This window comes from Zerene cesonia, chromosome 27 (genome assembly GCF_012273895.1).
Source record: "Zerene cesonia ecotype Mississippi chromosome 27, Zerene_cesonia_1.1, whole genome shotgun sequence".
Taxonomy (NCBI): domain Eukaryota; kingdom Metazoa; phylum Arthropoda; class Insecta; order Lepidoptera; family Pieridae; genus Zerene; species Zerene cesonia.
The window spans coordinates 5,368,755-5,392,047 of record NC_052128.1 but is presented as its reverse complement, the minus strand read 5'-3'; the positions used below and the strand labels follow the sequence as shown (position 1 = coordinate 5,392,047).

The 23,293-nt window shown below is 34.5% G+C and overlaps 3 protein-coding genes across 3 annotated transcripts in view; 1 reads left to right on the top strand and 2 right to left on the bottom strand.

Moving 5' to 3' along the window:
* Window positions 1-644: 644 nt before the first annotated feature.
* LOC119837468 (probable ATP-dependent RNA helicase Dbp45A) lies at window positions 645-4,957 on the bottom strand. The gene is made up of 9 exons (XM_038363060.1): window positions 4,788-4,957; window positions 4,172-4,365; window positions 3,640-3,851; window positions 3,370-3,505; window positions 2,857-3,026; window positions 2,086-2,313; window positions 1,716-1,843; window positions 1,163-1,316; window positions 645-984 (listed from the first exon to the last, which is right to left on the bottom strand). The coding sequence occupies exons 1-9, from the start codon at window positions 4,864-4,866 to the stop codon at window positions 666-668; spliced, it is 1,620 nt and encodes a 539-aa protein (XP_038218988.1). The 5' UTR covers window positions 4,867-4,957; the 3' UTR covers window positions 645-665.
* A 472-nt stretch (window positions 4,958-5,429) lies between these two features.
* LOC119837376 lies at window positions 5,430-20,216 on the top strand. The gene is made up of 8 exons (XM_038362943.1): window positions 5,430-5,712; window positions 7,603-7,680; window positions 13,799-13,941; window positions 15,969-16,134; window positions 16,654-16,784; window positions 17,189-17,326; window positions 18,434-18,611; window positions 18,866-20,216. Exons 2-8 carry the CDS (start codon window positions 7,609-7,611, stop codon window positions 19,013-19,015), a joined length of 978 nt encoding a protein of 325 aa, XP_038218871.1. The 5' UTR covers window positions 5,430-5,712; window positions 7,603-7,608; the 3' UTR covers window positions 19,016-20,216.
* Window positions 20,217-21,346: 1,130 nt separating this feature from the next.
* Window positions 21,347-23,293, bottom strand: part of LOC119837374 (RNA-binding protein 28-like) — a 6,200-nt gene continuing 4,253 nt past the window's right edge. The window contains exons 8-11 of the mRNA XM_038362941.1: window positions 23,101-23,206; window positions 22,484-22,648; window positions 22,266-22,365; window positions 21,347-21,862 (exon numbers count right to left, since the gene is read on the bottom strand). Coding sequence (XP_038218869.1) covers window positions 21,365-21,862; window positions 22,266-22,365; window positions 22,484-22,648; window positions 23,101-23,206 — 869 coding nt within the window. The 3' untranslated portion in view covers window positions 21,347-21,364. The remainder of the gene's footprint in view (window positions 21,863-22,265; window positions 22,366-22,483; window positions 22,649-23,100; window positions 23,207-23,293) is intronic.

The following is a 23,293-nucleotide window of genomic DNA, read 5'->3' as shown; positions in this document are numbered from 1 at the left end:
ACATCATATTCGTTGAATAGTTTTAAAGATTTGAGCATACGTAAGGACATAGGGACAGAGAAAGTGACTTTCTTTTATACTAAGTAGTGATAAAACACGACTCGGTCACTGTGTGTTTGTAATGTAATAAAAAAATATAGATCGCATGAACTTATTACGAAATCCACATCCAATACGATAATCAGGGTACCAAAAATTGCGCCCTTTGTAGTGGTCAAATAGATAATTTAATAATAACTACAGATATTTACTATACATGTATTTGTACTACTAATAAGAATATAATACTCAAGAGTTTGTTTGATCGCGCTTATCTCAGGAACTACTAGACCGATTTCAAAAATTCTTTCGCCATCTTATTGGTTGGGCTATATATGAAAGTGCTGCCGGCTAGTTTAATATTTGTTTATAATGAAAGTCATTGTCATAAGTAAAATTTAGAAGAATAAAACGATAGTGTTTTTAGAAGAAGGTCTAGTATATATAGAAATTAGGCGAATTTCGAGTGAAACAAATTGTTAGATTGTATATAATATTATTATAATGTTGAATTACTCCTTAATATAACTAATATATTACTACTTAATTCATACATAAAATGTCCAAATGAGTGCTTAAATATGAAAGGGACTGAAACAAAGGTATATCAGTATTATAAAAAATATTTATTTAACAACTTTTTTCTTCTTTTTAGAAGTCTTTTCTGCACCCGTCTTCTGTTTGATGTTCTCTGCTTTTCTTTTAATCTTATTTATTTTCCCAATTACATTTTTGAATCTATCGTCCTTTTTCATTAAAGTCTTATTGACTCTCTTAAGTCCATCTTTTATAGTTTTATCAATGTCTTCTATCTCACTCTGTTGTAGACGATCGCTCTCGTTCTGTTTCGCTCCCTCATCTTTTATCTGTGCTTGGATTTCTTTTATTTTCGCTAGTTTAGCTTTTTTCGCAGCTTTGATGCGCTTGCGGCGCATTTCTTCCAATCTATAAAAATGAAACTGACATTAATCAACTGAACAGTTACTGAAACTGTGAAATCTTTTAAAACCTAGTTGCTAGCATATAGCATTTAAAAATTGTTTGATTTCACTGCTCAATTTATTCCTATTTCGGTGCCAAATAATATGTCTGTCTTTGTCTATGAAATGAAAAGAAAAATTACCCATGTTCCATCTCATCCGGGTCCACCCCGGCGAGTATCCAGCGCTTGTGCCGGTAGTTGCGCTTGCGCAGCTCGAACTCCTCGTTGTCGAGCTGCGCCTCCTGCTCGCGGCGCGTCACGCTCACCGTCGTGAACACTTTGACTGCTTCCTCGTCTGAATTGAGAAGTTTTCATTTATTTCCGAATAATCTCCGATCCGATGATGTTGTAAAATTTTATATTATATCTCGAAAACATAGAAAACAAAACTTTTTTCTAACAATTCTTATTTATTGAATTCCTCTTTCATTTTTTTAATCATCACTCCATGAAAATCTTTGAAAAATACGAAATTTAATAAAAATTTTCCTCTTTCACCTTAAGAAATTGTATAAGTAACATGCAATAAGTTTCAGTGTGTTTTTTGAAAATAAATTAAAAAATTAAATAACAGTTTTAAAGTAAATTGGAAGTGGGCAATAATTTTTAAACATAAATCATTTAAGAATATATGTAACATGTTCCAATAAAAATTAACTACTTGAAAAATATCTTGTTTTCAATGTTAACATACCGTCTATTTTATACTCTGTCAATTTGGTGTTAATCCTTTCTTCGATCTCCCCGAGTCGCAGGATATCATAGGGAGTGATAAGGGATATCGCCAATCCACTCCTCCCAGCTCGGGCTGTACGACCCACTCTGAATTAAAAAAATATACCAAATTAGACCTTATTGACTCTCTTAAGTCCTATATGTCTGTTATAAAAACTATCTCATGTGCTTTAGCCGCAACTACTATATAATTTTGTCTCTTCTTTCTGATAAACTAAGAGCTTATCCCAGTTTCGCTCAGATTGACAATTGTTAATAGAAACAATGAAAATATACAAAAAGCCTAAATCATTAAGGAATTATATATATTTTTGCTACAATATCATTACCTATGTATATACTCCTTAGCCTCCAGCGGTAGCTTGTGATTGACGACCAGGTCCACGGTGGGTATGTCCAAGCCTCTAGCAGCCACATTCGTTGCAATGAGGGTGCACTTGAGGTTGCTGCGGAACTGTGTGAGGGCGGCCACCCGCTCCCTCTGCCGCATGAAGCCGTGCAGGCAGACGTTGTCCATGCCGATCGCATTTAGCATCATTGAGAGGATTTGACACTCTCTAGGCGGGAAAGAAATGGTATATTGAGTAAGAGTTGTAAAATGTAAAAAATTGATCTGAGGACAGTTAAAGAAAATATAATAAATAAATTCTCAGCATCTTTTATACTTCATACAATCCGCAAAAAAATATTTTTTATTCTGGAGTTTTAGCCTTACTCTTATCATTTAGGGGTATGAAAAATAGATGTTGGCCAATTCTCAGTCCTATCCGATATGCACACAAAATTTCATGAGTATCGGTAGAGCGGTTTCAGAGGAGTATGGTAACTAACATTGTGACACAAGAATTTAATATACATAGATCCTACTAATATCATAAACGCGAAAGTTTGTATGTATGGATGGATGTATGTATGTTTGTTTGTTACTCTTTCACGCAAAAACTACTGAACCGATTGCAATGAAATTTGGTAAGTAGATACCTAGACAACTGGAATAACACAAAGGCAATTTATTATCCCGATATTCCTACGGGATACAGACTTACGAGATACAGACAGACAAAAAAACAACTCTTACGCGCGCTTATGAGATCACTCACTTCTTAGTATCCGTGAATACAATGACATGCGAGCTCGGCTTCCCCTCCCGGTACTTTCGCAACGTCTGCACGAGGTACACGTCGCGCGCGTACGCGGGGCACACCACGTAGCGTTGGTCCAACGTGCTCACTGTCACTTGACCATCTGATTCTGACCATGTGAGGAGTTGCTGCAAGGTAAAGTGCTGTGAATTATAAAGTGGATGCTGACAATATGAACATACGTTGTAAAGATAAATTGATTATGATCCAAGAAATTGTCTTTTATGGTCTTGTAACGGCGACGGGCGGTTATGTACAAAACGACATTGATTTGTGAGGCGAGCCGAGTGCATCTGAACTTAGCCTATTTTGTATTCTACTTGTAACCTATCATAAGAAAAGTACTGTAAATTATGTAATGGGTCTCTGCTTTCCAATGCGTTACTTGATGTTGGATAATTAATGGAATGAAATGACATAATAGAATTAGATGCTGCAAATATATTGGTAAATTTAACGGAATTTACTTACATCCTTATTAAGTGGCAAAAGCTTGGACTCCTTCACATCATCCGTTATTGTAGCTGAGAACAATAAGTTTTGTCTGTTCGGTGACAACACACTAAATATCGTTTTTAAATCTTCTTCAAATGATTCACTGAATAGCCTGAAAAGTTTATTGTTAGTAATGATAATTATATTACTGTAATACTAATATTGTCCTATTTATAAATGAAACAGTAGGGAGCAGATCATAAATATAAAATATTAACCTTAAATATAAAATAAAATACCACTCACCGATCAGCTTCATCCAACACCAAATACTTAATCTTCCTCAATGAGAATGTATCACAGCCTGTTATATGGTCAGCCAATCGACCAGGCATAGCCACAACTATATGCGGTCTCTTGGCCAGTTTCAATGACTCCTCTAATTGATCCGATCCACCTGTCACTATACATACTCTGAGTTTCAAAGGCTGACCCAGAATTTGAAATTGATCGGCAATCTAAAAACATTTACCACTTTTAATATATTGGTGCATATTTATGTGATATTATTTATGTGATAGTCGGCAAGTTGGTGGGAAGCCCGTATTTATCCATCACCGCCCATAAACATTTCTAAGGTAACTGGATGAGGAATAAGAACATAAAGGAAATAACTGAGAAGGATACATGGAAACAAATAATTAAGAATTATGTCTGCAATCCCCCAACCCCAATCTCAAAATAGAATAAAAGGAATTTAAAATATTTTAAGAAACATTAAAATTAATTTGTTTTTACATAAATCAAGATGATTATTATTTACTATTCATGTATATACCTGATAAGCTAATTCATGAGTTGGAGTCAAGATGAGGGCAAAAATCCCAAAAGGGTCTTCAGCCAAACGTTGTAAAATAGGTAATGCAAATGCAAAAGTCTTTCCAGATCCAGTTTTAGCTGCACCTATACAATCATGTCCTTCTAGAATTTTCGAAATGCATCCTTTTTGTATAGGTGTTGGTGCTTTGATGCCTGTAAATTTAATTTATTAATTTGCAAAATAAGTATTCTTTAATATTCTTCTGAATGTTTGTATGATACATGCAAAGTGTGTTTTTTTGTTTGTTTTCTGTCTGTGTCTTAAAGACCGGCGTGAAACATCTAATGTCCATGGGAATGTCCATTGACTATGCACGCAAAGGAAAAAGGAAAGTTAGTGCTATTATAAATTAAAAAACATGAAAAAATGAGTCTAGAAAAATTTACGAACATTATTATGGCTAATTGTTTGACTATGTTATTATCATTTCAACACTAATACAAACTTTAAAGTAAGTCAGAGATTAAAGTATAATGAAGAATATTTTATTTAAAATATAAGGGCAGTAGGGTGCGTTTTACTGTGATGGGCAATAAACATAAGTTTTAACCTCTTTTATTGAAAAAATAAATACCTAAAGTCGCCAGCTGCTTTATAAGCCAAGGTTTTACACCTAATTCAGCAAACTCTTTTCCTTCATTCTCTTGGAACATAATGTAGATTTTATTAAACTTTTCATAGGTTTGTTTCGATAGAATGATCACAATCACATGGGAATCTTGATCATTTCATCCCTCAAAACTTGTTATGACATATAGAAGCAGATGCCAGATACATGTCAAAGACACCCATTTTTTATTGAAGATTTAACGGTTTAGCTACAAAACCTTTTGATTTTGAGTTGAGTTAAAAATGAAGGATTTCGAAAGATTGTGTATTTACAAAAATTCATGAACTCAAAACAATCATCAGCACTTACTTTTATCCCATATACTAGCAAAAATAAATATCTCACTTTTGCTTTACTTTTGAAAAATGCAACATTTTTATTATAGCTGTAATATCTTCATGCCTCTCTTCACTTATACTATTGTTTTATACTACACTACTATTTATTTAGTATCCTGTATCTTTACGTCATAGTAGCTCTTATACCTCTTTAGTATAGGTAGATAACGTTATTGCTTCTGTCAGATTAGTATTATGATATAGTAGTTATCTGTGCACTTCTGTTATCTGTAATCGGCCTTCGCTCGAAGTTTATGCTCGAGCTCGACTCAAAGTTTCGATTATATCTGTGTTTCAAATTTATGTTTCAAACGTATCGCAAACTATCTTATTATAATAAGTAAAAATAAATTGGAAATATTATTAAAAATTAAAGTTTTCTTATACATTAATTAATCTACAACCTTTGTTTTATTTTTCGAATTATTTCAAACTTCTCGGCCTTTTTGTATTCATAAAAATGCATGCATAGAAGTGTGACTATTTTTTCGAACTAGGATTCCAGCTTTCTATATAATTGCATTTAAGAAGTGGAAATTTACACGTATTCGGTAAGTAAATAATATTATTTTTTCTATCTAATGATACTATTTGTTAAATCAATGAACTGCTTCTGCGGAAGGTTCACTATAATAAATATTATTTCTAATGCATCTTCCGAATTTTAATTCTTAAAAAAATTATCTTGCGACATTGATATGTAGCGTTATTCCACACAAGTTAAATGTTAATTTTTTACTCGAAATATTTATGATTTATTAGCAGTGTATTTATGTAATAATCAATAAATATCTTTTACGAATACTCGGTAAATACGAAATGCATTGCATGCATTTACACGTGCATAATGCAGGTTTCCATATGCACGTTTTTTTATGATTTTACCTTGACTTCGAAAGTAATTAACAATTTATATTATTTAATTGACAGTGTTACATAGTTGCTAGTAGTTATTTATAGGCATGCCTATTGTGTATATATAGGGCTTTGAATATCGGCACAGATTTTCAACAACGCTATAATTCGAAGAAAAACGCTATCAGCTACGTTTTTTCTTCTTTTAATCTAAAAATTTTAATACCGTGAGTACTTGAATCAAATTGACCTAGTTTATTGTTGACTAATAATTTAATGACCTATTTAATTAACTTAACAATTATGAAAAATTTGTTTTTTAAGAAATAATTTTTTATGAATAAAATGAGTATATATACATGAAGAAATAGATTAAGATGTATATACTCGAAATATAAAATAAGTCTTCCAAGCCTTTTAACTTCCTGTTATCTCATAAAGTTATTCAAATGGGTAACTTGGTTGTGATAGGATAGATAAACAAACTCGGAAATAAAACCAAGGAAAATTATATAGTTACAGTTAAACATACAGATATAGTTAACAATGGAATGGATGATTCAGTTCAAATGTGTTTTACTTTGTTCAATGACATATCATATACTCTATAAATCTGAATATGCCCTCACTTTATTGCTGATCCCGAGTGGTCAACAACTGTTGTACATATTTTATAAAATTATGATGTTTCTAATGTGTTTCTAATGGTATCTTGATGTGAAAATAATTTATTTTTAAAGGAAGTATTACATTATTGAAACAAACAGGAACAACATTATTAAATGCTAGTTTTGGTTGATTTTTCATCATGCAGAAATTTTATCAGTGATAGATAATAATATAGAGATGTGAACTGACTAACTTATAATTCTATACTTTTTAAATAGACTATGAGACATTCTCACAAATCATAACTATGTACCCTATCATAATTTAACTTATGAATTGTTATAAGTGTCTTGATGTATTGTTTCAAATTTGTCTATCAGTAGAGAAATATATAGACAGCCCTAGGGTAGTCAGGTGTAGTTCCCATGCCTGTAGAGTTACCAGGATAAAAACTATCTTCTGTCTTTCCTGGTGTCACAACTCTTTCTACCAAATTTCATCCAAATCTATTCAGTGGTTTAAGTGTAGAAGATACCATTAGACTGTTCTCTTTCACATTTATAACTCACATAAGGAGGAGACATTTTATGCTTTCAAAAGTGTGAGTTTTATGGCTTAAATTAAGCGTAAAGTGAAGTTTCCCCTTGTAAGATATGGAGATGGATTATTAATCTGTCTCTCTAATTGATTTTCTTTAAGTTAAAACAACTTGGTTATCTCTCTTAATCTAACCCAGTATCCCTCTATTATGTCACTGTAAGAAAGAGGCAGCAGATTTAAGTTAACTGTAGTAATTTTTCTTTCTATTATTATGTGAAGTTGACCCATAATAAAGTCTTATAGCAGGAGTAATTCCTGAGTGTGAAAGAGGTGTTGCTGAAAACCTATATAGCTCTGTCTTTTTCTCACACTCCAGTGTAAAATAAATACTTCTGATGGAGGACATTCTGGTAATCTCCTCGTAATTTTTGTTTCAGGTAACAATGGGTCTTTTCAAGACAGCTGTCACTATTGCTGTGAGTGGGGGAAGGATGGGGATGAAATATAATGGAAATGTAAGTAAACCTAGTTTTTATTTATTGACTATATTTATTGATATGTCACTCAGCCAAAATGCAGCTTTCTAATGTCGAAAATTTTTTTGGAATTTCTCCTTTAGTTCTTGTGTGAAAACATTACAGACTCTTTCCTCTCCAAATATTGGTTAAGATATGTGCACCTAGGCACAAGAGATAGTGTGTCCTATTTTCGTTTTAAAATAATCCCCCGATTTAAAGTAGCCATTAGGTTTTCTTTTTTTTTTTTGCTTAATTATGTATTTACTAATATTTTCGTTCCATTAGAATATTCTGTGTAGTAGGTATACTTGACCAATTCTTTTTTTAAAATACCTTCAGATTATCAGAACTACACCACACCAAATTAAAATAAAACCTCACAGCAGGCACAAGCTGTCAAAACATGAATCATCAGAATTGGTTTACCCAATCGAAAGTTCTGAGGTAACAAATACAAAAAAAAAAAAATAAAAAAAAAATACTTCAATTTGACATATAATTAATAAATATAGATTATAAACGTATAAATTTATCGAAATCATACCTGTTTACACCTGGCTGCAAAGAGGTGCGGCCAGGTGCGCAACGGCAACCGTGATTTTTTTATAATCTTCATATTAATTACCGTGATGTAGACGTTATTTTATTTAAAAAATAAATAAACGAAATTTTTTACCAATTGAAAATAATTTGATTAAAATTAATGGCGGCCAAATTTTGATAGGCAACAGAGTAAATATATATTTTCTTAATTATAAATAAACATAAAAATTTGGTTTTAAACAAATAGTCGATGAGCACACCAATTCTGCAGCGGGATCTCGTACTATACGTGTAATGCGCAGCGCTGATTTTCAGTAGCCCCTTGTTGGAGTGCCAGCCAGAAGGATAAACATACATGCATACATATAAACATACATACATACTTATAGACATTTTAAATGCAAATTGATATTTATACTAAATATTATATATATTTGTAAGGAAGAAATATTCAGAAATAAATTATTATAATATTATTAGTTGAAAAAAGGAAATACTATATATACTATGCGACTAAGACTGGTTATGAAATTCAGTAATTAAGATTTAAAATTTAATAAGGTCTTAGAGTTTCGTTACGGAGGTGGCCAATTATTCCGGCACTTATTCGCACTATATTTAAAACTTCCTCTAAAGATGGAAGTATGGTGTGAAAAAAACGTGTTAAAAAAACATTTGCTTGCAAACAATGCTTTTATCTAAACACTTTTTCCACTATTACATACATTACATATATCTATCGATTTCATTTTTATCTACACTATATAGATTTATATTATCACTACATAGTAAACAAAGTCGCTTTCTCTGTCCCTATGTCCCTAAATCTTTAAAACCACGCAACGGATTTTGATGGGTTTTTTTAATGGATAGAGTGATTCAAGAGGAAGGTTTATGTGTATAATAAAATCTATTAAACTACTTCGAATTAACGCGTGCGAAGCCGCAGGCAAAAGCTAGTAGATAATAATGTAAACACATAAGTGTTAAGTTGTGTGTATTATTTTAATTGTCTGCTATTATGTATTCCGTTACTGGTTCTTGGAATTATATCGTGCCCTAGAGAATCACGTTACTATCTACCAACTTCAAAGAAAGATGTAAAAACTATGCAAGAGTGGCCTCCCGACTACAATGTCATAGGCTAACCACATTTCAAATGATCTTAAGAATACATTGAAAATAATTGTATAAGTACAAGGAATATATGATTATAATCCGGCGTTCCATGTTTTTATCAACCGACCACAAAAAAGCGGAGGTTATCATTTGACAGTATTTTTCTTTTTGTCATTGTTACCTCATAACTTTCGACTGAGTGAACCAATTTTGATGATTCTTCTTGTATTTTTCCGTATGGTTCCATTTCAATTTGATATAGTTCTGCCCATATGAAAGCGGTTTAGATTATTTGTTAAAAAACTAGCAGTGTGGCATTATATTCTACTATTCCTATTGCCGGTAATAAACACGGGTTGCATATGACAACAGAGTTTGATAGGTAGCTTAGTAACATAGAACCTAAATGATAATAAACATTAGAACCATGATTTAAGGGTATTTTTGCCATATTACACATTAAATATCCCACTTCCTACTAATATTACAAATGCGAAAGTTTGTGAGGATGGATATATGTGTATGCATATGTTTGTTACTCTTTCACGCAACAACCACTGAACCGATTGCAATGAAATTTGTGGTACGTAGATAACTGAACAACTGGAATAACATATAGGCAGGCTTTTTATTGCGATATTCCTACGGGATACAGAGGTACGCGTGTGAAACCGCGGGGCGCAGTTAGTAATACATGAAACTGAAAATATCCCGCAAAGGGCCGCCACGTCCGTTTATCGTTTCTATTTGCGTCAAACTTCTGTATATACCTAGGAAATGCACTACAAAGTCTGTAGGTGGCTGTGTGAGTGCTGTGTACACTCATATGACCTTCAAACGCGGTTGATAAGTCACTATTAGAAACAAACGCATGCACTCCGCAACCGGTCACGTTCCTGACCTAGAATTAATTAATGTTGCATGAAAATAATAGCGGCTTTGTTGTATGGTACGGGGTGTTGCAACTAGTTCAAACTAGTGAAAACCCGTTTTAACTGTAACATATATAACAAACACACATGATACCACACACTTTTCACATTATTCCTTTAATTCCTAATGTTACCGTGGGAATATTTGATGATAATAATAAAGACTTGTAATTAAAAACATACGCTTTTAAATTATGATTACAGCTTATAAATAAGACAAATTTATGAACACTCAATTACGACGTATCTTCCATATTAAACATATTCAAGAAAGTCATGAAATTTTACTCATAATTATTGTTCTTATGTACACAACTTAACAGTTTTATCACGAACGAAGCCGCTGCGCGAAACAATATTCATTATTACATTCAGGAATTTTTCAAGGCACATAATCTAAAAATTATATCAATAAACGCACGTTCATTCATGAGTTTCGTGCTCGTGCCAGTTTATCACCCAAATATATCTAATTTGTGTTGTGTCTGGGTGTTATCTTATCAAATTGTGCATTTTTATCTCCGGTGTCCGTTAATTGCGAAGGGCGAATAGATTATTCATAAACATGTTGTACCAGCTGTTACCCGCGGCGTCACTCGCGTGGTGCCCAGGTAAAAAGTAGCCTATGTGCTAATCGAGACTATAATCTATCTCTGTACCAAATGTCATACATATACGATTAGCTGTTTTCGCGTGAAACAGTAACAAACATTCATCCATATTTATAACTTTCGCGTTTATAATATTAGTAGGATGTGCATTGTGCATGTATGTATGGGTGTATTTATCTATAGTAGCAGTATGAAGTAGCTTCATTGTATTATTAAACGTCGGTAAATCTATACTAATATTATAAATCTGACGAGTTTGTTTGTTTTTTTTGTTTGAACGCACTAATCTCAGGAACTACTGGTCTGATTTCAAAAATTCTTTCAGTGTTAGATAGCCCATTTATTGAGGAAGACTATCAGCTATATATGTTCCACGGGCGAAGCCGGGGCGGACCGCTAGTCCTAATTAATAACACAAAATAACTTGGGTACGTCATATGCTTTACAAATTTCGTCTAGTTCTGACTTTCTGTTCTTTATTGCTTAGCATTTCAGGTATAATAGTGTAGATTCATAAGTTTATGAAATTGAGACGTGTTATTTAACATTCTTCATACTGAGAGAATGATAAGTAATAATAGTTAAATGTAATTATTAGCATTGTAATTACATTTAACTATGTCTTGTAAACAACAAAATTAAAATGCTAGGGACGGTGGGATGTCGTTATTATCTATTGTTATTATTGTGTAGGGGAAGATCTTAAAATTTCCTACCCGATCCCGTTTATAGCTTATAGCAAAGCTGGGTTAACACAGGAATAGAATAGGAATGATTATGACATTGTTTGTAGTGGGAAAAGGTCAAGACGAGAATTTAACGAGATTCGTTATCTGGATGTGGTCTCGTTTTATCAGTGGCAGCAGGTCGTATGGGACGTGTCCACTTGAAATTCGATAAAGATGTATATGTAGGTATTTTTAAATATTATTATTAAAGAATGTATGGATAAGCTTATTCATAGATCTTGCAAAGTTTCGTAGGGATTTGAATAAAGCAAAGAAAACATATTGTATACAATATTGTATCTCAAATGTTTTACATAGAACACCATCCCCAGTATTCGCGATACGCATTCTGCTATAATAAAACTATACTAGAGATACCAGAGCTATGACAGTCTAGACTCTAGATCATCTCATAAAATATTTCATATCCTGTATTGACCAGATCTATAATCAAATGATAATTATATCTCTACTTATTAAAGACTAGACGATATTAAATGATGATTATAACACTACTTATTAAAACGCAACAAAGTAACCTACGCCCACACCGACACGGGAGGTACACGTAAATAGAGCGCGTATGTGTGCGTAACATATACGTGTGTAGTGTCAATTGGCAACTGCAATGTGCAGATGCAGCTATGCAGTTAAGACGCAATATCGAATGATACAGTGATGTATGCAAATATTTTATCGCCATGCCAAATCTAGAGGCATTCAAGTTATTTCTAGTTAAATTAACATGAGAGTTTGTATGCATGTGTTTTTTCGCTATTGTTTGGAATTGACATATTATGTTCAGTATATTATGAGGGCTAGGCTTGTTCCTGATAATAGTTTCGTAGGCTTCAGCAATTTCAAACAGAAGTATATTTATTACTTTCATTCAGTTGCGCGTATGTTCCCAAACTAAGTCTGATTTGATAAGAATCCAATTAAGTATTAAAAGAAGTAAGTATTTACTTTGTTCTAATTATAATAGAATATTTAATGTAAATAGTTCTTATTGCTTTCGCTTAGTTGTATTTCGACATTACTCATATAAAAGCTTTATCAAAATTAGCCACACTTAAGTTTATCTCATCGTTTGTCAGAGTGGAAACGGGATGTAGACCAAGCACTCAGACAGACGTATGCAGTTCAATTCGTTAGACCAATTGTCGATCAATCCATAACTATGAATAGCAATGTCAATGAGGACTTTGATGCACATTAGTGTTTATACTTTTCCCATGTAAACGTTATACAGCCATAGGTACTGTGCAAAAGATGTGAGAAAGTGTTCAGATTTTTCACCATCTCTGTTACGGTTGATATCTGAAATAGCTGGACATTGATGGGATTTTATCATACTTAGATTCCACCGTCGGCACGTAGCTTAATATGGTTGTTAATAGCAAATAAAAATATTAAAATGTTAGTCTTACGAAGGTTATACATAAAAAAAAAAAAAATCCTCCAAAAGTGTCTACTTTAGATAGGATCATATCTTGGATTAATTATTCTTTTTCTTTGAGTAAAATAATGTATAAGCTAAACGAATTTAAATGATGTAGCCTCTGCAGTTGCTAGCGATGATGAACGTACAATTTATACTTGCCGGTGTATCCGTTCGTTTCAAATTGCTCCAAATATCTCTCGGAACCCATGTCATTGACCAAGGCCAGCGTAGAGACAAGGTCTTTGTCAAGCGCAAAAAGCCAATTCGAAAGATACGTGTAACTGTTTTTTTTGTTATATAATATCAGCTGATTTATTTTTTGTTAAATAGATTTTCGCAGGATAATTTTAGAAGTCCACGTTTTAATAATTTTTTTTTTGCTATATGCTATGTGACTGTTTAAAATTAAATTTAATAACGAATTAAATTTTATACCATTTAAATTTTAAATTATGGTATTCAATAACCACCTCGTAACCGATGAAAAGAGGCTCATGGAATGATTAAAAAAGGGGTGGAACCTCTATTTGTCAAAAAATGTGAAATATCACAACGGAAGTTAGATCTTCTATTTACTTATTTTGTCGTTGAACGCCAATCCAAAAGAACCTGTTTTTTTCTGTTTGCATTTATTCTTTTTTCATTTGATTCTACTTATTCTTATTAAATATTGATAAAAGCTAAATTTTAAAAGTAGCCTTACAAACATTAAATTGCAATGAATCAAACGTATTTCAGTTCCGTTTGCGTCCTTTGCTCTCCTGTGCGCCGGTCGCCATGGCGTGGAGCGATCGCGGTGCGCACACGCAGGACGTCACCAAGAACATACAGTACATCAGCAACGACAAGGTCAAGCTCCACACGGACCCTCAGACGATGAAGTGAGTGTTTGATGCCATAGGTTGGAATAACTTCCTCAGGATTAAAACTTTGGACCTTCAAATTGTCTGAACTAAACCAAATTTTAATGGGACCAGCTCTAAAATAAACAGTTAAATTGAGAACCTCTTTTAAAGTTAACAAATTTCTCTTCATATAATTAGTTCAGATATTAATATTGAAACATGTGAACTGAGGTTTATAAAAAAAGGGTGGATTAGAATGACCATATAATTCGAGAGATACTCCCAACAAAATACGCAAAGATGACTGACTGACTGGTCTATCAACGCACAGCTCGAACTACTACATCGATCGGTCTGAAATTTGATGTATCACGCTTTGAGAGCATTTTGATGAATCATCACCCCCAAGAGAATAAAATAGGGGATGAAAGTTTGAATGAAAAAAAGAATGAAAAATTATTTTGACCGCGCGGCAATAGTTGGTGATTATAAAGTTTAATTTATGATTCAATAGATCCGGCAAATCAAAAAAGTCGCAATTAAATTTACTTTAATGTTTAGCAGATATATTTGGATTTTAACTTAATGTAATATTTACTTAAGAGTTACTGCGTAGTTTGTATTTTAAAAAGTTGGTATTAGCCACGGTGATGCTTCCGTAAATACAATAAGACAATAAAATCAATACTTAATAGTCGTCTGTCCTACTTGCGTTTGTTACGACACGGGTCAGTGCTGTACAACCGCACGCCTAGTTTAACTAATCTGTATGTTTATTCATATCAATTAGAATTAAATAGGTTTCGTATGATGAGTTAGTTCAGATATTGAAATCGATGAGAAGCTAGCATTTATTTATAATACTATTTTCAAACGACTGCAATAAGGAGGAGGTTATCAATCGACTGTATTTTTTATGTTTGTTACTTCAAAAACTTTTACTGAGTGGACTGATTTTTATGATTCATTTTTTATTGGGAAATTTACAAGCTGGTGCCAGCTATGTTGCCCTAATGCATAAATTATTGCATAAATTTAGTCTAATTCAGACCATTTGAAGGCGGTTTAGGTTTTTGTTAAAAGTAATTATATTAGCTTCACCTTTGATTCAATTTTGACTCACTTTGAACGTCTTTCATCACAGGATAGTGTTTGTATTGTAAACATATAATTTTTTTTGGGACAAATGGACGAAGGAAATATGTATAAAACCGAGGTTTAATTCATATAAAGTTGAATGCAAAGTTCAGTAAACAGTTAATTTATGTAAAAAAAAATATGAAAAATGCTTTCGCCGAAGTCTTAGAATAATAAGGTCATAAAGATCGTATATCTTAAAATAAAAATATAGTAATATTTTATTTTATCCTTATCTGTGATGAAATACGTACATTAAGACAAACACAGTTAAACTTCACGTGACCTCTAGGGTTCAAGTCAAAGGGGTCAAGTTGAAGGAAATCAAACAAATATTATATGGTGAGAATGACCACCAGTCTATCAGCATACAATAACTCACATGTGCGTTGGTATTGATGCAATGGATAGAGTTCAAAGTCCAAGAAACATTAAACAACGTTATTGAAGGATCGTGCAAATCACGTAAAGCACGTGTGATCTGATTTTTTTTGTTCATAATTTTTTCTCTGATTTCATTCTTATGTCGAGTCGTAGATGGGTATTAATTGTATTCATTATTTAATTACATTGTCGTGTTTACATTTGTTTTTTTAGATTTATTTTATGAATATCAATGCGATCTAATTAACGTTATACGCCTTTATAATATCTCAAAAAGGTAGAGGGAGAGGTAGAGGTAGAGGAGAGAGTAAATAGTAGAAAATGAAAACAATTAAAAAATACAAGCTTATTAAATGAGAACGATTTGAAATTGGGGAAAAAGCATTCTTTTTGGAACGTCGGATGAAAAGTATCAGATAATTTACACTTACTACTACACTACACACAAGCACCATAGCTTACATTAAAATACATGGAAAACAAATAAGATGCGCACCCGCATATATATTAAAAAGCAATGTTTTTCACAATATTATATTCAGACTGGACAAACAGCTAAACCGGCCGAGGTGTATAATGATCAACTGGCTGCTGGCGCGGCAGAAGCACGTGATGAAGTACGCGAACCTGTACCTGGAGCAGGGCTTCGACGTGGTCTCCGTGTCGTGTACGCCCTGGCAGCTCATGTGGCCCTTGAAGGGATCGCAGGTGAGGCTGCCATAACTTGGAATGTTGTCGCTTAAGAACCACAGGATAGTCCTTTGGCATCATTGTTAGGCAACGGCTGATCTACATATATAATATGATTTTGCTTAAAAAGTGTAACATTCATACATACATACATAGTATTTTCTTGTGTTTGATTTTACGCGAGTATTATACATTTAGAAATTAAAAACTAATAATATAATGAATAAATCGTGTTTAAAATCCGTTAAAAAGTTTTTAATTTCTAAATACATACATACATTTTTACAAATGTTCGCGCATGTAGATAACATCACCACTTCTTGAAACGGTGAAGGAAAACATCGTGAGGAAACCGGCATGTCCGAGAATCAAAAGTTCGACGACATGTGACATCTGCCAACCCGCACTTGGCCAGCGTGGTGGATTATGGCCTGAACCCTCATAGGAGGCCTGAGTCCCAGCAGTGGGAATACATATGGGCTGATGATGATGATGATGATGATTTACCTGTATTAAGGTATATATGTTCCCCCGCAGCTAGTGGCCGGCGACCTGTTACGCTTCATGTCGGCGAACGACAACGAGCAGCCGCTGGTGGTGCACGGCTTCTCGGTGGGCGGCTACCTGTGGGGCGAGCTCTGCGTGCACGTCATGCGCGACCAGCAGCTGTGAGTGGCGCATGCGCACGCACGCACGCACATTATGCAAACATGCACACACACACATATACTCGCACACGCTCACATAATAAAATGCAACTCACAACATATAGCAATTAGGATTTTCATACATATTTGAACACTATATTTAAATATATTATATAGTAACTAGCTGCACCCGGCAAACGCTGTTCTGCCTTACTCTTATCATTTAGAGGTATGAAAAATAGATGTTGGCCGATTCTCATAGATACCGGATAAGCACAAAGATTTTCATCAAAATCGGTCAAGCCGTTTCGGAGCAGTATGGCAACGAAAACTGTGACACGAGAATTTTATATATTAGATAAAAGTTTCGATAGTAAAACTGAACATATAACCTTATTGTATTCAATTGTATCATAATGTTTCAGTTACCAGCCGATCCTAGACCGCGTCGCGGCGCAGATATGGGACTCGGCGGCCGACATCACCGAGATAACCATCGGCGTTCCGGCCGCCGTCTTCCCCAAGAACAAGATCATGCAGAAGACCCTTAAGGCCTACATGGAGTGAGTGTCTTGAAAATTGGCCCATTTTTCCTTATCTTCCCCGTGGTTTCATAGAGTAATTGAAAAAAAAACATGTTATATCTATTACAATAATACTTTAATTTCCTCTTTATAACATTAGTTTCGATAGATTTCGCAAATTACAGATATACAATAATTTTGAAGCAGTTAAATAGTAAATATAACATAAAAGGTATGTCATATCTGAAAGATTCAGTATTGGATACGTTTTATTCATATGTAAATTTAAATTAATCAAAATTTTCCCTGACATATGTACAATTGACCTCTAATGTCAGCTGATACCCCGAAGATATTACAGATATATTGAGAGAGTAATCAAATAATCTCTCCGATATGAACTAATATAATTATCGGATTATATCGTTGCTTATTGTGTAATAATGCACATAGTGTATATCAATTTATATGATATCTATTATGATAAGAACCAAAACATTTCCATTCTTAGTGGGTCATTGATGTCATATTTTCACGATAACGAGTTCGTCGATTCGAATCATTAAATAATATATTATAATAGTTTAAAAAAACTAAAAAAAACGCTTTTATCATATTTTGCAAATTGAAAAATGAAATAATTTTATCAAATTAGTGTATTGTCATCGGTCCTCAATAAATCTACAAAGTTTGAACGAAATCTGGCCGTTTAAAGTGGGTCAAAATCGTGCCCAAAGAAGTCGTTTACAAACAAACATACAGGTGAAGCTAATAAAAAGCGTGTAAAAAATTATTCTCTTAGAAACCTTGTTGACCCTATACATATTCTGAGAGCCACATAAAATGTTATCTCAGTTCCTAAACGATAAAACTTAGCCTAGGCATAGGTTCACCTATGACAAACGTTTATTACTTTACGCCGGTTCTCTAGTTACCAGGGAATCGTATTATTACCAAATATTACTATATCATTGTTTTACTTACACATTTTTTACGTCACGCGCGTTTTACACGCGTCTTAGTAGTGGATTCGAAAATTCAATTCTAAATTAGATACAAATTTTAGAACGAAATAAAAAACAGAGGTTTAATTAAAAACTATTCGTCGCAGAAACACAATGAAAAATGTCCGTTCAATAACAACAGGTACCACCTGCGCACGTTCCACGCGGCGGCGACGGCGCACTACATCCGCTCGTCGCAGCTGTTCCACACGAACCTGTGCCGCGCGCCCGCGCTCTTCCTGCTCTCCGCCTCCGACCCGGTCGGCGCCGCGCGCAGCAACCGCGCCGTGCACGACGCCTGGCGCAAGATGGGCATCAGCGTGAGTGAGGGGGGGGCGCATGTACACTTGGGATACTATGATTTTATTAAAAGTGACTTTCATTTATCGATCGAAATGAAGTTATTGAATCTGAACTGAATACGAATTTTCTTATATTATATCTTGCTGCTATCTAAATTTGTTTAATATATCGATTCGATTTAATAAAGCAATTTGGATAAATTTTGATACAAACCTTGTTACTTAAGACAGTGCATGGTACAGCTAGTAATCGAAATTATTGATATCCGCAGTGCACGTGGCACTGCTGGGAGCGCTCGCCGCACGTGCAGCACTTCGCGAAGCACCGCGAGGAGTACGTGTCGCTGGTGCGGGCGCACCTCGCCGCGCACCTGCCGCGCGCCTGCGCGCAGCAGCTGCGCCACCAGCGGGCCGCCGTGTGAACCCGCGCATGCTCATAGACATCGACAGACATACACACATAGTATACATATAAAGGCACTATCCTGACACTGATTTAGACACTGGTACTACACACAAACAAACACACACACACTCGCACTTCCCATCCTCTTATCACTTATACACACACACCCAGACACACTTGCACTTGCACCTCAATAACTGACATGTAACACAAGGCCAACATCATTGTATACACATGAACACACTCTCACAATGGACTAACACACTAAACTTAATAAGTATTACGCATAGAAAATGGTGTGTTAAATCTAATATTATAAGCTATGTGTTATGATATATTTAGAATTATCAACTTCACACACACACGCACACACACGGTCACATACGACACCACAAACACATAACGAGAATTATAAAATTATTAACAACACTGAAGTATAATAATTCCAGACAAGAGTTATTAATATGGAGTTTCACTTTACATATGCAATTCACATGTATTTTCTTATTGTTGTCCTTTTAGCAATAAATATTAATGGATATAGGTTAATTTTGTTGATGAAATATGAACCCAAACTTAAGGTAGTTTACGTTCAAATTACAACGTGAATCATGCATGCATTGCGAGTATTACAACCATTAATCTAAATAATTGTAAAATGAATTAAATGTTACAGATAAAAGATAAGAAGTTCATAACATTACCTTTTAGAAGTTGTATTTTTGAATAAAAAAATTGTGTACACAGTAAGCATCTAAGGAAAGATACCTTATATTTAATTGCAACCGAATTTGTACGTTTCATTTAAGTTCATTTTATTATCTATTGCACTCATAGTATATTTTATATTTGTAAGTTGTATCGCGATAAGTGGTGATTATACAGCGGGTAAATGTATCGACTGATTGGTAGAATTTAAGGTTAATATAGAAATTTTTGAAAATTATTATATACATTGAGCACTTTATATTTACAGTGAAATTTAACACTAATATTAGAAAATAATTTAGTAAAATTAAATAAATTACCACATGGCTAGGATAGCTACAGGGTGAATGAATGCAGTAAACATTGATAAATTAATTTTTTTAGGATAAATTACATTGAAACAGTATATCAAAAATGTCTTGATATGGATGTTTTATGTCCTTATAAGTGTAGCTCAGATTTAGATATTTAGACATAGTTTTTTTTATAATAAAATATTTTTGAAGTTATATTGCGTTTTATGTTCAACGCTTTCTTCAGTGCACAATTCAATTAATTAAACGGCGTGGGTCAACCCTGCCGGAACGTATGCTCGGAATAAAGAAAACACGATATAATAAAAATCAATTGAATTTAATTTTTAGCTATATGTTATCCGGTGTAGAATAGTTTTTCGTATAAAACGAAAATTTGCCATATTTTCTCGAATACGCGAAATAGCATTAAAACAACAGATGGCAACGACGTGTGCGCTGCATTTTGTTTTTAGTTTATTATCTACATCTTTGGATTACGAGTAATCATGAAATTTTCCTTTAATAAATAACAACGAGATATGATTATAAACACAAATATTTCCATCAACTTGTATGTACTGGTCATGCCTTGCGTATGCAAACAGCCATCGGATATTAATAGATTATAAATATGTTTAACCTCCTTTCCTTTATAGATAAATATTAGAAGAGCATTTTTAATGGATTGAGTATTTTTTTGAACTCTTATTATATTTTACTCAGTCACTCCGTCTATCTGTCTTCTTCACACCTAAAGTTTAACAAATGGAAGGATATCCCACTGAAACGCGAAATATGCGGGTAACACCCCAGGGCTGTCTTAAGATTGATTATTTTCTTATATCTTATTATCTGTTGTAGGGAACACTCATAACACTGTGTTACGGATCTCTATTGGCGGCATATTTTCTGGCTTTCCAAGCAATGCGTCTGGTCGTTTGCGTTCCGATTACAGTAGTAACTGTCGGCCTCTCTACAGGCCCGTATCCTTTCCCTTACCCTTCTAAGCCCCATTCTATTCCTTTCCTTATCCCATCTCATCTTTAAAGTCGGCTATCCAGAGGCCTTGTGTCCCTGAAAATGTTTATGGGTGATGAGAGCGCTAACCATGAGACGACGCACTAGCTTTTGCCGACTATGACATAAAAAGGTGCCTAACATAATAATACATATCCATAAAAAGATAATAATTATAAGAATACTTGTGTTACTCTTCTTCTTTTATAAAATAAACTTATGCAACAAATATCGACTTTTCGACTTAGTTTTTCTTGCTGATGACATTAGATATACTATTTTAGTAGCATAAATAATATTTTAGTAAACAATAAAACGAAAATAAAATCATTTTACAAATATATTTACACATTTATAAAATCGTCATTAAACTTTCTCTTCTTATTCCGCTTCCCCGTTTTATTCTTGTTAATCGGCTGTTTCGGCTGCTTCACTCGCTCTCTGGCCGCCATTTTCAAATGCCACGATCTCTTACTTTTCTTCTTTTCCATTTTCACGTTTTGTCTATGGACGTCGGCTTGCATCCTTAATTTATGGTTGTTTCTCATTTTATGCGGCGCGCCTGCTTTCGCTGTTAACCCTGTGTATTCATCTATGTGATCATTATCGGGTCTTCGAACGAATTTTCCAGTAGTTTCGGTGGGTTTTCTATCAAACCTCGCTTTCTTGGCGTAACTCTCGTCTGGTATTGCTGGCCTCTTTCGTTTTCTATTCTTGCCCTTGCCGGCGCCGTCTTCTGTGTCTTTTTTGGCTAGAGGATTGTTCGCTATAGACTTCTCCAATCTCTTCTTTCTTGCGTTTAACGCTGTTCTGTCTTCAATTGAGAAGGACACAATGGGTCTCTGAAATGAATTAATAGAGTTATTTATATTTTCTTTTAAATTACTTGTTGTAGATCACTACATAGTATAAACCAAGGTCGCCTTTTCTGACCCTATGTCCCTATGTATACTTAAATCTTTAAAACTACGCAACGTATTTTGATTGAGTTTAATAGATAGGGTGATTCAAGAGGAAGGTTTATATGTATAAACTCCGAATTAACGCGTGTGAAGCAGCGAGCAAAACTTTCACCGTGTGAAAGTTAGAAAAAAATTGCATTTAAATATATATACCCTTTGTGTGCATTTCAATTTGCCTATACTTTATATATAGATATGAAATTACGATTGAATCAATTGGTACTCGATGATATAAAAAAAAATATATAATACAAGTAAGATGGGGTATTAGGAATTTGCTCACATTATTTTTATCAAACACATCTGGATTGTTGTTGAGTTTCCTGAGACACGCGAGCGCGTCCTCGTGACGCGTGAACATCACGAACCCGTAGCCCTTGGAGCTGTAAACAAATAAAACTGTTTTATATAGTTATAACAAATATACATAGCTTAATAAACACGCTTTAATAAAAAAATTCAGTTAAGTCGCTCAGCCAGTAAGGGCCAGTGCACACTCACGGATGGCGGCCGTCCCGCTGCAGCGGCGCCCTGAGGTCGCGCATGACGCGCGCCTCGGTGACGACGGCGCCCTTGCTCGCGAACCGCCGGCACAGCCGCCGCAGCGCGTCGTCCGTGTAGTTGGGCGTCAGGTTCGACACCACCAGCCGGTAGCGGGACACGAACCTGTGCGCAATATACACATATTTTTTATGTCATAGCGGGCAACTGAGCTGATGGTCCATCTGATGGTGAGTAATAGCGCTGTGAATGCGCTGCCCGTTTTTATGCCTAAAAGGATATAGAAATAATTATGCATCTATATTAATGAGAGGAGCTTTTTTTGTTTGAACGCGCTAACCTCAGGAACCACTGGTCCGATTTGAACAATTCTTTCAGTATTAGATAGCCCATTTATTTAGGAAGGCTATATGCTATAAATCATCACGCAAAGACCAACAGAAGCGGAGCAACAATGAAGAATGATTCAAAATTGGAGGATTTTTTTCCTATAGAGCGCTTCCGCTTTCGCGCTGCTAATTAGCGTTAGCCTAATGTAACTATTCGACGAGGACGAAGTCGCGGGCGGAAGGTAGTATAACATATTTCCAAATACTCTTAGTAAATAAATCTCCTACCTATTCAAATTCTTCAACATCTGCGTCTTGCTCCTCTCGAGCGCGAGCCGCTTGGCCATGTCGCTCGCGGACACGCCCAGCGCCGCCTTCGTGCCCGCCACCACCACTGCGGACAAGGTACCAACTCACACTACACACACTAGCTCACTCGATGGCACACTAGCTCTCTCGGTGACACACTAACTCACTCGAT